Raw genomic sequence first — 13,760 nt, forward strand, 5'->3', positions numbered from 1 at the left:
ATATATATATTATTTTTTATGTAGAGTCATTTTGGATAGTATTGCAATACTTTAAACTAATTTGGTTTTTCATGCAAATTATCATTCTATATGAAGTTTCATCAACAATTTTATAGGTAAATTATATAAAATATGCATGTACGTAGTTTATTTAACAAGGGATATTGTCAAATTCATTTATATTACAATTCAATAATATAATACAACAAGTTGAGCTAAAATAGAAGTAGCTCACAATTCTTATATATTTACATATCAATGTTTAAGAAAAAGAAATTTTCTCAATGGTTTAATTTTAGCATGTAAAAATACGTCGATCTGATAATTTTTTAAAATTAAGTGTTTGGGAAAAAATTTACCTACGATAGACATAGGCAGCACTGCGTACAATTTCTCGGTATATCGATGATACAACGGGATTATATCCGCGATATAACCCTTTGTAACCTCCATCTAACCTTATGTAACTTACTTGTAACTTATCATATATGATAACAGAAACGCAGAATTTATTTGTAGGTTACAAATATGTTACACTATGTTACATAGAGGTTACAAGGGGTTATAACATAGGTATAATCCCCTTATACCCTTCTTATAACCTTAAAATCGCACGCAGCGCTGCGTACATCTATCGTACGCAAATATAATGTTTCGAATGCTCTGCATGTAATTATCCCTATAATGTTTAATATATTTTATAATTTTAGCAAGAAATATGTACTATAAATGGCATAGTACTGAAAATAGTAAGATGATGTGCCCTCACCTGCAATACGCATTCATCCCATTCTCTTGTTCTTTCATGCCAAGAAGAATCTTTAGTAGGCTTGATGAGACATCACGAATTAGGCCTGTTCCACAAATAGGATAAATCTAGAAGAGGAAAATGCAAAAAATAAGGGGTAAAAATGCTATTTTAATACATAATAAAATATGTAAAATTCAATTGCTTCTACTCCTTTTGTTTTTTTCTTTAATTAAAACATCCTCCATTACTCATTTCATTGTTTCAATATGGCATCTAAATTAAAGGCCGTTTTTATTTTGCTTGTTTATATTTTAATTTGACATGATTAAAACATATATTATATATTTGAGTAAGATATAATTAGTTTTAAGTATTTAGAAAATTTAAAATTTGTTTTTGGTGTTTTAAAAATATGTTTAATTTATTTTAAAATAATAATAATAATAATAATAATAGATTAAAAATATGTTAAACAAATATATTAAAAAAAAACAATAAAATAAAAAAAACAAAGAAAATAAATTGATTCCAAATATGCCCTAAAGTCTATTTGCCATCATTTTTTATTTTTATTTTTTATTTTATTTTCAAAAACATATTTTAGAATAATTTAAAGGTGTTTTAATCTTTTGTTATAAAAATAATCAAAATATCTAAAAACATTTTGAGTGTTCTAAAAACAACCTCATCACACTTCAGCATATTTTATTTTAAATCAAAATAAAATAAAATAAAAAATACAAAATAAACAAAGGTGATGCCAAACAACACTAAACAAACACATTTTTTTTAAAAAAATAAAATAAAATAAAATAAAATAAAATAAAATAAATAGACAAGAAACATGCCATAAATATAAGTTCTATCTACAAAAAAAAAATTAAGAAATGAAAAATATTTCAAAGCATCATAACCTAATTTTGCAGTTAAACAATTAAAGATCTAAAAATAAAAAAAATGCCCTCGATCAAATATAAAACAGTTAATGATTAAGGGCCCGTTTGGGACAGCTTATTTGGTGCGATGGCGTTTTAAAAATGCACCTAACTTGTTTGGGTAAACTGTGTTTTGGCAACTTATGCATTTCAAAACGCTGAAAACAATCAAAACGCAGAAAACAACGTTTTCACACAACACCTATCTAGGTGTGGTGGGAGCTTATTGACAATGATATGGATTTTCCAAAAAAACAAAAGTTTGTAATAGCCACCACAGCTAGTTTATCAGCGATTATTTTTAATCAGTTTATCAACATATTATTCAATAAGCTACAGCTGCCCCAAACAAACCCTAAATTTCTCCTTCACATTAACCTATAAAAAAAAACCAATAAAGAAGAGGTAGAATAAAAAATAAGTAAAAAAAAAAACTTTTGAGCAATGCCCTTTCACTGAGAAAACATAATAATATAAACTCATCAATATGTTTTCTTGCATATTACAGACCTCCTATATATAAAGGAGAAATCAAAAACACTCCTCTTTCGATTTAAACCCTCCAACAAATCCAACTTTTGCAAAGCTAATACCTTTAATTACAAAACACTCCTTCGAAGCCATACTAAAAAGAAGCTTCACTTTTCCCTCAACAATGGCTAGCAAGAAAAACAAGCTAAGGATATATATATAAGTTAAGAGAAAACAACCCCAAATATGCTAAGAAATCTCTATAAAAACAGCATGATTAAACGGAAACCCTAATTTTTAAGTAACCAATACCACTTCTTCTTCTTCTTCTTCCTCCTCCTTTTCTTTTATCCTTTATCTCTCTCTACCAATTATTACCTCCATTACCCACCATCTCATTCCAAAACTGCCGCGTATCTCCTCCTTCCCCTCTGCCCTGCTCAAAAACCACACCTCGAGGAGCACTTGAACCAAACAACAACCTTTCTTCATCATGATCTCCAGCTCCTCCACCTGCACCAACCTGAAACCCTAACCCACGCCCCCTAAACTCCTGTAACCCTACAACCTTATGCATGAAATTATTTCCCACCATCTCTCCCCCCTCCAACCCTCCACCCCTCAAAATCTCCAGCTCCGATAGCCCAAATCTTCCAACTTGGTTCAAATCTCGTACTTGAGCAATACTGAACTTAGGGTTTTGCATGAAAGAAGAAGAAGAAGAAGAAGAAGGGATGGATGATGACGTTATAGTAACGGACCGTTTGTTTTTCCGTGAACCTCCTCCGACGGGAATGTTGCGGAGGGACCCACCTTCCGTCCAATACCGACGGCAAGCCTTACAGAAGTAACGTGGCTGCATGAGGCTGTAGTTGTTATAGTAACAAAATTTAGTATTATTTGATTGGCAGCGAGGGCAGTTCAGCTGTTTCTGATCATTCCTTCTACGAATTCTTCTCTCCGAGATCGCTGGAACCCTAACAGCCGCCATCTCGGCTATAACCACTTCCTGATAAGCAACTAATTGAGATTAGTTTTGTGATTAACAGCTAATTAGAAGTTTAATTAAACTGACCTGTGGGCACTGAGCTGAGTCCATGCAGCAGGAAATCGGATCTGGTTTAAATTCTTCTTGCGAGCGTTGGATCGGAGAACCGAAAGAGGTTTAGGGTTAGGTTTCAGAAGAGGAAAAAGGGTATCGTTGAACTGAAAGAGAAGCTGAATGGAAATTCTGTGAAGATTTTTAAAGAGGGATTTTATGACTTAAGAATTGAAAGGCATAGTTTTATGTTATATTAATTGTTGAGAAATTAGGGGCGAAGAAAGACAGTAATCGACACAAATTCAAAATAATACAAATATTTAACAAGGTTCGGCAAAGATGTCTACATCCTCGGGAGAAGAGCGGCGTATTCATTTCAATATTCAGAAAAAAGGTTACAGAATAGAGAGAAGTCTCCTGAGGTTACTAACAGACCTATTTATAATCCCAGGAGTAAACCCTAAGTACAATACATAATTAAAATATTACCCCTATATCGAACCGCGGGGCTTTGCCCCCGCACCCCCAACCCACGTAACTTTCCGATTTGGACAGATTCTTCCGCTCTGCTCCGCTTCGATCCAGCGTCTGTCCCTATATGATATATGAGTCATATCATAACATTAATTTTATGAGGCTTACATAAAAAATACAAAATTTAAATATTACATTGTAAATACAAAAGAATAGGGCATTACATACATGTAAATGCCCCTATTATGTAATATATTTATAAGACTTTAGAATTTGACCAAATCCTTTAAAATAGAAAGCCATTAATTATGTCAGAAACAATGTCTGCCCATCAGCGTAGTAAGAAATCAATTGAAAATGTACGTAGAAAATATTATGTTCATGCTCGGACGACAGCGTAGAACACACCACATTATTATGCACAGAACATGAAGCAATCCGAATCATCATCTTCATGTTCAATTATCCGAACATAACATTTGCTAGGCGTGCCGACACTCTTCACAAAAATTGTGGGCCATAGAATAAATTTATGATTCTAGGCTTGGACTTCTATTGCCATTTTTATTAAAAAATGATTTTTTGAAAAGATTGAAACGATTAATAATTTAAAAAAATGTAACCTGTCTTTTTCTAATAATCTCACTAAAATCTACAATGTCCGATATGCTGTTCATATCGAGACATCATGATCCCAGAATTGTTCGCACCGTAATGTTGACATCCACTTAGGGAAATATTTCTCTTTACTATAGGAATTTTAAAATTCATCCATATATTTTTTTCAGAAAATATTATTTAATAGTAATTTTAGTCATGTGGTTTTTAATGAGTGAAAATTACATATATACCGCACACTTCATATGTATTTACATATCTAACACCAAAGGCTTAATACTTATAATTATGCATAAATATATGCACGAAACTGTGAATTTTGTCTTTTGAAATAGTTGATAATAATAATATTTTGATGTGATTTTAAAGTTTTAAGTGTTATAAATGTAAATATGAAATTTAATTTAGATGTTAGATATGTAGATGCATGAGAATTGTGTGATATAAATATGTAGATGCCACAATAAATATATGGTGTATTTTATTTTAATTTGAAGGATCATGCCTTTAAACTATGATGTATTAAACTTATTATTTAGATCATTTTCTTAATAGAAGTGTCACAAAATAGTTTTATGTAATTACAATGTATAAAAGAAAACATTGACGTTATCTGAAAGCTTAGATATTAGATATGTAAATACGAAAAGATTGTGTGGTACGAATGTAAATGACCCATTCATTTATTTGAAGATTGCAAAAATACTCAAATTTGTAGGCATTTTTAAAATTTTTTAATATTTAAGTAATTTCTATTCTTAAAATAATAATTTAATGTCTCAACAATCAATATTATATGATTACCTCTAAATAATTAAGAGAATTTATGTAAAAAACATGGTGATAATCATCTGTCACTAAATCAGTGATTAGTTGCCTAAATCAGTTTATTAATTTGTGATCATTGAATTAACTAATCAAAAGTGTTTAAACAATTTGGTAAATCATTGTTATTAGTAAACAAGTGTGAAAAGTTTGTTGCATGATTCATTTATATTCATAAATAATATCATGTTTTAAGCTCGAGAACAAGCTTGATTAAGGCTCGATTATAACCCACTCAGGAACATTGCCATTTAAATGCTTATTTTTAAGCTCCACGACATTGTTTGATATGAGTCGTTATTTTTCCCGAAAAGCTTCTCGTATAAAGCTTAAGTAAGGCTCGGTTGAACCACCCTCAATTGCGACTCATTTATTTTATTAAATGAGCTGCTGGTTAATAAGGTTGATAATCCATTTTTGAACTGTGCTCAAGGCAAGCTCGAACGGGATATTTATAAACGAGCTCAAGCTTGAATAGGCACATGCTCGGCTCTGCACGGTTCAATTAGTCTGCGACTCTACATATAGGGGCGGAACTAACCTATTTTTTAAGAGCGGGCAAATTTATTATATTAAGAAAATTGGTTTATCTCGCGTTAATTTTGTCCACGCTTTTCTTCTTAATGGGCGAAATCAGAGGAATGACGGGGCAAATTAAAATAACAGACGAGCAAATAATACTATTAAGAGATATTTTTAAAAATACATAAAAAAAAACATTTTTTCACCAAAAGGGCAGGACCTCCCATTCCTACATTGGCTTGGCCTTATTGTAATAACCATTGTATAGTTGCTTTTATTACAACATACAAGGCATCCAAAACATCGCTATTTATAAATCAAGCATCCTCTTTCATCTATTTGACAAATTGTACTCAAATATTAAAGGTCATGATAAAACTTCAATACATTTTTTTTTTAAATCACATTCACAATGATTTGATTGTGGCACACATAGATGCAACAAACATTTTATTACGTGTAAATGCATCGAACATTAAACCTACTCTAGCAGGGGAGTCACCATTCGCTAATCTCCCCCAGATATTATAGAGTTTTTTTCAAAATCTTGACAGTTTTTGTTAGCATGATTCCATGCCACTTCACCCCTCGCTAGGTGAAGGGCAAAGGCGGCAAATTGATCAGGGTTGAAGCTGGGCGATGGAGGGTGATTTCAGGTGTTTTTTATGTAAGTATTAAAGTTCGGGTGTGATATACGTAAATTCTAAAGGGGTATCTGGTAGCACAATTTTAATTAGATTAAGTCATGTATTTAACCTAAATTCAGCCAAACACCAAAAAATTGAAAACAAAGTCCAACTCTCCGTTAAATCCAGTTATCTTCCATTTGGTCTTTGGTTTATTGTGTGACGTAAATTCAGATTTATCAAATCCGATTGTGAGGTGGATTAACGGATTTACACCGGCATTGTTCTCGTGCTCCATCTCCGACGCGAGCTCGGAAGATTTAGCAGATTTGACAAATCATATATAATGTAAATCTGCATGGCATATGGAATTCTCATTCAATAAATTAAAATATATTTTTATAAATAATAATTATTCTTGACACAATATGTGATGGTCCTAGTGGACGGCCTCTTGTTTAGTTTTTAATCTTTGAGGCGTTGTTTGGCAGCATATGAGATTTACCTTATGGTGCGGTTGGGGCGACGTGTGGGTGGCGGTGCGGTGGCTGACCAAGATTTATGGCCATTTGGGACGGTGTCTGGGTCGTGGCATCACGTAGTTTTGATTAAACACAAGCCGCGGGTTCAACCCCCCGACCCGAGTTCAAGAAGCGTGTTTTAACACGTTACCCCTCGTGTTTTTATCCGTTCTTTCGGCCATCGCTGCCCTAATTCCATCGTCGCTCCTCTATTTTACACCTTCCCTCGTCGCTCATCTATTCGACGTCGTCCCAAACTAGCCACGGTATCATCTTCCCCTATCCTCTATCTCACGAACGATACTCTCTGCTAGTTTTTTTTTTCTCTGGCATCATCTTCCCTTATCTTTTATCTTGTGTACAATAATCTCAACTTGTTTTCTTTTTGTTTTCTCTCTGTTGGTTCTTGCGGTGTGGGTGGTTCTTTTGTTGGTCGCGGTGTTGGTGTGTTGTGGGTGATTCTTGTGTTGGCTGTAGCCGTGGTGTTGGTGGTTCTTGTGGTGTTGAGTGGTTCTTCTGTTGGTTGTGGTGTTGATGTGTTGTGGGTGGTTCTTGGTTGTAGACACGGTGTTGATGGTTCTTGTGGTGTGGTTAATTGTTATGATACCTGTGTCTGTTGTGAGTGGTGGGTGGTTCTTGTGTTGGTTGTAGCGGTGGTGTTGGTGGTTTTTTTGGTTCTAACTGTTGTGTTGATTGTGACTGTGGTATATGTGTTTTTTTTTTTTTTTTGTGGCTGTTGGGGTGTTTTGGTGGTTTTTGTGGTATTGGTTGTTGTGCTATCTGTGGCTGCGGTGTGTGATTGGTGGCTCTTGAGTTGGTCATAGCCTAAGTGTTGGTGATTTTTGTGGTTTATGATATTGTGATGGCTTTGCCACTGCGGACTTCAGACTTCCCTACTTACTTCACGTCAGGTGCATAGCTACGGGAGAAAGTTCTACAGGCGCCCACAGTGAATAAAAGGTCCGGAGAAGTGCGAGTTCTTCCGGTGGACAGACAGTCCAGTAGATTTCACTACTGATGGTGATCGGGAATGAATAGCATTTCCGGAGGACTATGGCGCTCATGACGTACGCCTCCTGCATTAAAATTCAATATTCTCATATTACAAATTATAATTTTTATAAATTTTTTTGTCTTTCTTAAGCATAATTAATATTTACTATTACGTGAGGTGTTTTTCTGGATTTTGATACATTTCTGAAATGAATTTTTGCATTCTATAGCATAAAATATATGGATGAGATATTTGATTTCAAATTACAGAAAATAAACAATCAACTAGCTTACAATTAAACTGCAGCAATTTATTGATAAGCTCCACCTGCTCTAAACAGACCTTACTAAAAAATCCTATAAATCCAACTTTATTAAATTTTGAATAGGTTAAATTTGAAAAATTACGTGACTATGAATTTATTAAATCATATAAATTTAGTGAAACAATGCCATCCCAAAATTTATTTTGTGGATCGTCTCGCAATATTTGGCTTAAATCCTGCCTAAATCCCTCAGGGAAGTCCCACCGGCGGGGAGATGGTTGCTCCGCCGGAGCATCCCCAACAGCCTTCTGCCGCCAGAACCATAGGCTTCTTCACAACTCTCGGCCTTTTCCAGAACATCCCAGAAGCTTCAGAACGCAAAGATTTCTACTCTGATCTGATACGCAGCCTCCTTAAAGTTGACCACATCGACCGCGGTCAAATCGCATGCACGCTCAAGGTCAACGCCTCTGTCGTCGTAATCCACCCCAACCCTTCTTCTGTTTTCTTTTCTATGGTTTTCCTCAAATTTTCTCTCTGTTTTCCCCCATTAATTTTTACTATTTGATATTCTGCAACGAGGTAGAATCCGTACAACACCCTGCACGGGGGAGTTGTGTCCTCTGTGGCGGATTTGGTGGGACTAGCTTGCGTGAAGACGGTGTATGGGGATAAGGAGTTCTTCCTTGGGGAGTTCAGCACTTCTTATCTTGCCGCCGCCAGGCTTGATGTGAGGAAAATTAGTATTATTTTTATTTTTTTGGTGTCCATTTTAATTCTTTAGTCAATTGTTTTGTTCTAGTTTTTTTAAGGTTTACATGGAACGACGGAGATTTTAATGGCAAGTTCGTTTTTTAGCTGAAAAGTCTCTTCAGAGGATTTGTGTTTCTTCCTTTTTAAGGAGTTATTGTATTAATTTTCGGGTTAATGAAGGCGAGCATTAGCACTTTTTTTTTTTGCTAGGGGTTTTCCCTTCGGCAAGGGCAGAACAAGGTAGGTTGCCCACTTCAAATTCAAATTTTTTCTTGTATAAAAGAACAATTTGGTCTTTTGCCCCTTCTTAAGTATTTGTTTTGCTCATTCTGAAACATCATTTTGACTTATGTTGCCCTAGCCCTTCCCACATTGGGGTCTGGGGGTATTTTAAAAAGCAAAATATACATTTACATGCGTTGGTAAGGCCACATATGTGTAAAAATTGAAGCTTAGGTGTTAGATATGCAAATACATAAGAATTAAGTGCCATGTAAATTTTCTTAAGGCTATGTTTGTTATCACATAAATTTTCGGATTTATGCATGATTTTAACGTAAATCCATGCAAATGCAACCGATTTTTAGGCGGATTAATGGATTTAGTGCATAAGAAAATTAGATCCCGAGAAAATGTTAAACATAAGAGATAGATTTTAGCGGATTTAAGTTAAATCATACCAAACATCTTCTTGGATTTAACAACACTTGATTTTATAAATTAGGATTTATCGGATTCATTAAATCCTACTTAACCTAAATCCTACGTGCAGCCAAACACCCCGTAAATTTTAAAATTAGGTTTGTTTAATTCGCTTGATGCAACGTTGTTAGTGGATGTCAATTGTTTGGTTCATTGACATTTTTTGAATGATAATTTCATAGGTTATGTTTTGATGGCATTTAGATGTCAGCCAAATTGGTTATCTAAATCATTATATTTATTGGATTTCTTATATTTTTTGTGGATCTTAAAATGAATATTGATTTATACCTATGCCGATAAAATAATGAAAAAAGCAATTTTTTTTCTTTTTCCAAAATATATTTTACTTTCTTCAAATCAAATGGGTCCAGAGTAGGTTCCCTTATTGCCCATTTTTGGAACTATTTTGATGTTGTTGCTTTTTTTGTTGTGCATATCAATATTTGTAAGTGTTATGTTGAAATTTCTCATGGTTACAGATGATAGAAATCTATTTTTTATACTTATTAGGAACACTAAGCAGAAATCTGCTTCAAGCATGTTTAGTTCTGTTTCACTGTATTGCAATTTTTGCTTTGGAATTTTTTGAGTTTATTTGAAAACACACTTATGAGAAAGTCGTCTTAGATGGTTTGGTCACATTAAACGTAGACCATCTGATGATCCGATCATGAGAGTGGATGTTTTAGATTCGACTTGTGTTAAGAAAGACAGAGGTAAACCTAGGAAGACTTGGACTTACTATATAAAAAATGATCTTAATTTACTAGAACTAAATGAAAATATGACACTAAATAGGACACAATGGTGAAAAAAGATTCATGTAGCCGACCCCATGTAGTGGGATTAAGGCTTTCTTGTTGCACTTGAAAACACACTTATATGTTGTTTTCAGAATTTTATGTCTTTTTTATTTATGATTTTTTTGGGATCCAATTTACCCCTTGTCTAGTTCAATTTATATCCACTTCAATTAGTTGTGTTATTATGAAAATTGAACTGAATGAATGAGAGGTTTAATATTCATTGATTCAATCACGATTGGATCAAATGATTTAATAAATATAAAAAAATATTTAAATATCATCTGAATGGTGCAATAGTTATGAAATAATGTAAATATGTAAATAAATAAATAAAAACGACCACATAAAGTATTTTCAATTGTTGAAATTTTTAACAACTTCAGAATTTAAAGCCATAAGCAAAAGGTAAATGGTCTATTGAAATCTTGTTATATACCTTTTTAAAAATTTGATTATATGAAACTGAAATAAAAATGAGAACAAGTTAATAATAACTCAAAAGTAAAAATTTCCATGATTCAACATACATATTCATCTTGCATTTGCAATTTTCAATTGAAAGATGAAAATTGAACGCTCATGAGTTATGCATCATAATACAGGTTATAGCTAGCATTCAGGATTCCAAACACACCAACATTTATGAAGTCTACTAGAAATCCAAAAAGATAATTACAAATCAAAAGCATAGAAGTATAAATAGTTTAGTCTAAAGATGATACATATTCAAAATTCTTTCTGAATAAATGTATCCAAAAAATATGTTTTCCTAATTGTTGTCTACCCATTAGCTTCCTTTTCAAAGTTTTCAAAATTTTCACAATCAAGATTTTTAGTTATAGTGCCATTGAGGTCACCTTCATCCACTTATTTCAGTTTTTAAGCTGTAGATGTATAGCATAAGCAAGTACAATAAAAAAAATTATGCTGAGTTTCCATATTGGATTCTTTAGTAGATGGAATAACATTATCTTTTTAAATTTCACAAGTCATCATAGTTAAACTGAAAATTATGTTCTTCATTAATGGTAAAAAAATATACGATCGCAATACATATGTAATTGAGAAGACCATAACTTTTTTTTTAGTTGCAATTTAAAAAAATAAATATAAGTTATTTTTTTATTGTGTGTTATCATCTATTGATTCTATTTTACTTATTTTTCAAATTGATGTTATATTGAGCGTAGAAGACATCATTTAACCTTTGATGATCCATATAATTTCTTCTTTGTTTGAATTTGCTTAAAGTGTTTCGATATTTTTCACATCTCAAGCAAAAATAAATTTGACTAATAATTCTTATAGTTAACTTAAACCAAATATCTTCCACCATTCACTTATATATGAAAAATTATTAGGTAATATAAAGAAAATTCAACTGAAATACATATAGAAATAAGTATAATGGTATATAACATCTGCACCAACTAAGCTGCATTTCCTTGGACACTGTTAGAGCTATTGATTTTTTTAAAAATTTCAAAATTATTACGAAAAAGCCTAACCTCATTTATCTTCAATGTAGGTTTATGACATGTTTATTTTTAATAATTTTAATCAAGCCTTACATAATTTCAAGTTATTACAATAATTTTTTTTTTATCATATTGAAAATGAGGGTTCAAGAAATAATTAGTTTCATGAATACTTTGTCGAAGTTGATTATCACATCTATTTCTTATGATGACGGTATAGTATATGATTTATAACATAATTTTGCATTCCTAAACGTGTTTGTAATTGACTTTTTTTTTTACTTGCCATTTATAAGGATATTTAAGTGTTGACTTTTTTTTTGTACTTGCCGTTTCGAAGAATATCTAAGTGAGGGCTTCTCATCATAATCAATTATTTGAAATACCTACAATCATTAAAGAATTATCAAACAATATAGAATTTTGATTTTATTGATATTTTATTATATAAAATATTGTTGCATAAATGAGAAATGTTAACTTTATTAAAGGCTTTGATAACTTTGTCATTATAAAACAATTAGTCTAGAATTCAGAATCTAAAATAATAAAAGTCATTCCTTTTTTATGATTTTATACAAATTTAAGTCTATATAATTCTTGCTTGTGATAAATGTTTATATATCATGTGTGTTCATGAACCTCTTGAAAGTAATAAAGGTGGTAGCAAATCGTATTGCTCCAGGATATACTATCCTTTTTCAAGTCAGGCCTTTTTCGAAGTCAAGCCAAAATAAAAACTCACTTTTATAATTTTTTTTCAATTTTGATGCATTTTTTGCAATCTCAACGATGTCTAACATACTACCGGTATCTTTTAAGTAAGATTCAGACACTATGCAGCACAATGTCCAATAACTGTTGTCATATCTCTCAAGTAATGACTCCCAAACTTTATAGTTTACAACATTATCAGCTTTTATTTGACCATATTCTTTGATCCCATTCAATAACTTCAATAAATAAAACATATAATGTTGTTGCATGTTTCTTAATCTCAGGAGCATCAAAATATGTTAAAATTGAGATGACGCATGGGCAATAAATTAGAAAATTATTTATAGTTTTGCTTCTATTATCCATTCATTTATCAACCATTAGACTGCATATGACTTTTCAACTATGTCTGTAAGACTTAACAAAATGTCTGCATTCTTCATTGCAATATCTTAATAAATTTACTCTGATTTTTTTAATACGAAGATAAATGGTAGCTATATGTGCTACAATTTCGTCAATAATTTTCTATACAAAGGATGAATTCAAAGCATCCATAGTAGACCCGAGCATTGGGTGGGCCGGGCTTGACATGGACCGGGCTTATTTAGGCTTTGACCAGTCAAAGCGGGTTCGGGCCGGGCTTGAGCCCAGTTTCTATTTAGAATTTATAGCTAAACCCGCTCACTAAATGAGTCGGGCTAGCCCATGGGCCCGCTGACCTTAATAGAAAAAAAAATATTTCATATGAAAATATAAGCTAAAAATTTTATATTTTAAAGATATATCTAAATTTTACAAATCCTACGAGACTTTAATTCCAATTCCAAGGATTTTCCAAAATGAAAAAAATATCAAGGTTTTAAATATGTAAATACATAGGAATACATAGTATGCCTATAAAAATTAAAAGTTTAGATGTTAAACAATAAATAAAAAAAATTGAATGACATGCGTGTAAATATGAAGTTCAGGCGATTGAATTATATATATATATATATTAAAAGGTTGATCGCCGATCAACCCCATAGTCTGACCGCGGGGCGAACCCCCCCTTTCAGAAAGATGTGCAATTCGATCATACACAGAGATCAAACCCACGACCCAAGGGACAAAGGGACAAAGATGTGCAATTCGATCCTACACAGAGATCGAACTCCCGACCCGAGGGACTTATACCAAAGGCCGCAACCAATAAATCAAGCTAAGGCGCACGCGCGCGCGCGCACACACACACACAAATATGTTATATATATA

The 13,760-nt window shown here is 32.6% G+C and overlaps 2 protein-coding genes across 3 annotated transcripts in view; one reads left to right on the top strand and one right to left on the bottom strand.

Annotated features, from left to right (window-relative positions):
• Nucleotides 1–2,401: 2,401 nt before the first annotated feature.
• LOC110039492 (dof zinc finger protein DOF4.6-like) lies at nucleotides 2,402–3,385 on the bottom strand. The gene is made up of 2 exons (XM_020744578.1): nucleotides 3,233–3,385; nucleotides 2,402–3,166 (listed from the first exon to the last, which is right to left on the bottom strand). Exons 1-2 carry the CDS (start codon nucleotides 3,254–3,256, stop codon nucleotides 2,522–2,524), a joined length of 669 nt encoding a protein of 222 aa, XP_020600237.1. The 5' UTR covers nucleotides 3,257–3,385; the 3' UTR covers nucleotides 2,402–2,521.
• A 4,846-nt stretch (nucleotides 3,386–8,231) lies between these two features.
• LOC110025300 overlaps nucleotides 8,232–13,760 on the top strand; it is a 32,215-nt gene continuing 26,686 nt past the window's right edge. For both annotated transcript variants that reach the window (XR_002294110.1, XM_020725719.1), the window contains exons 1-2: nucleotides 8,232–8,522; nucleotides 8,631–8,774. Coding sequence is in view for 1 of the 2 variants with exons in the window: in XM_020725719.1 (XP_020581378.1) it covers nucleotides 8,319–8,522; nucleotides 8,631–8,774 (348 nt within the window). In the remaining variant the exon portion in view is untranslated. The remainder of the gene's footprint in view (nucleotides 8,523–8,630; nucleotides 8,775–13,760) is intronic.

The sequence above is a fragment of the Phalaenopsis equestris genome, unplaced genomic scaffold (genome assembly GCF_001263595.1).
Source record: "Phalaenopsis equestris unplaced genomic scaffold, ASM126359v1 Scaffold000002, whole genome shotgun sequence".
Classification (NCBI taxonomy): domain Eukaryota; kingdom Viridiplantae; phylum Streptophyta; class Magnoliopsida; order Asparagales; family Orchidaceae; genus Phalaenopsis; species Phalaenopsis equestris.

What these genes read in the sequence shown, in the direction of transcription:
- LOC110039492 (XM_020744578.1), bottom strand. Translation starts at nt 3,256, where the DNA reads ATGGACTCAGCTCAGTGCCCACAG. An exon ending in ACTCAGCTCAGTGCCCACAG is followed by an intron (nt 3,167 to 3,232) that starts GTCAGTTTAATT and finishes GTTGCTTATCAG; the next exon opens with GAAGTGGTTATAGCCGAGAT.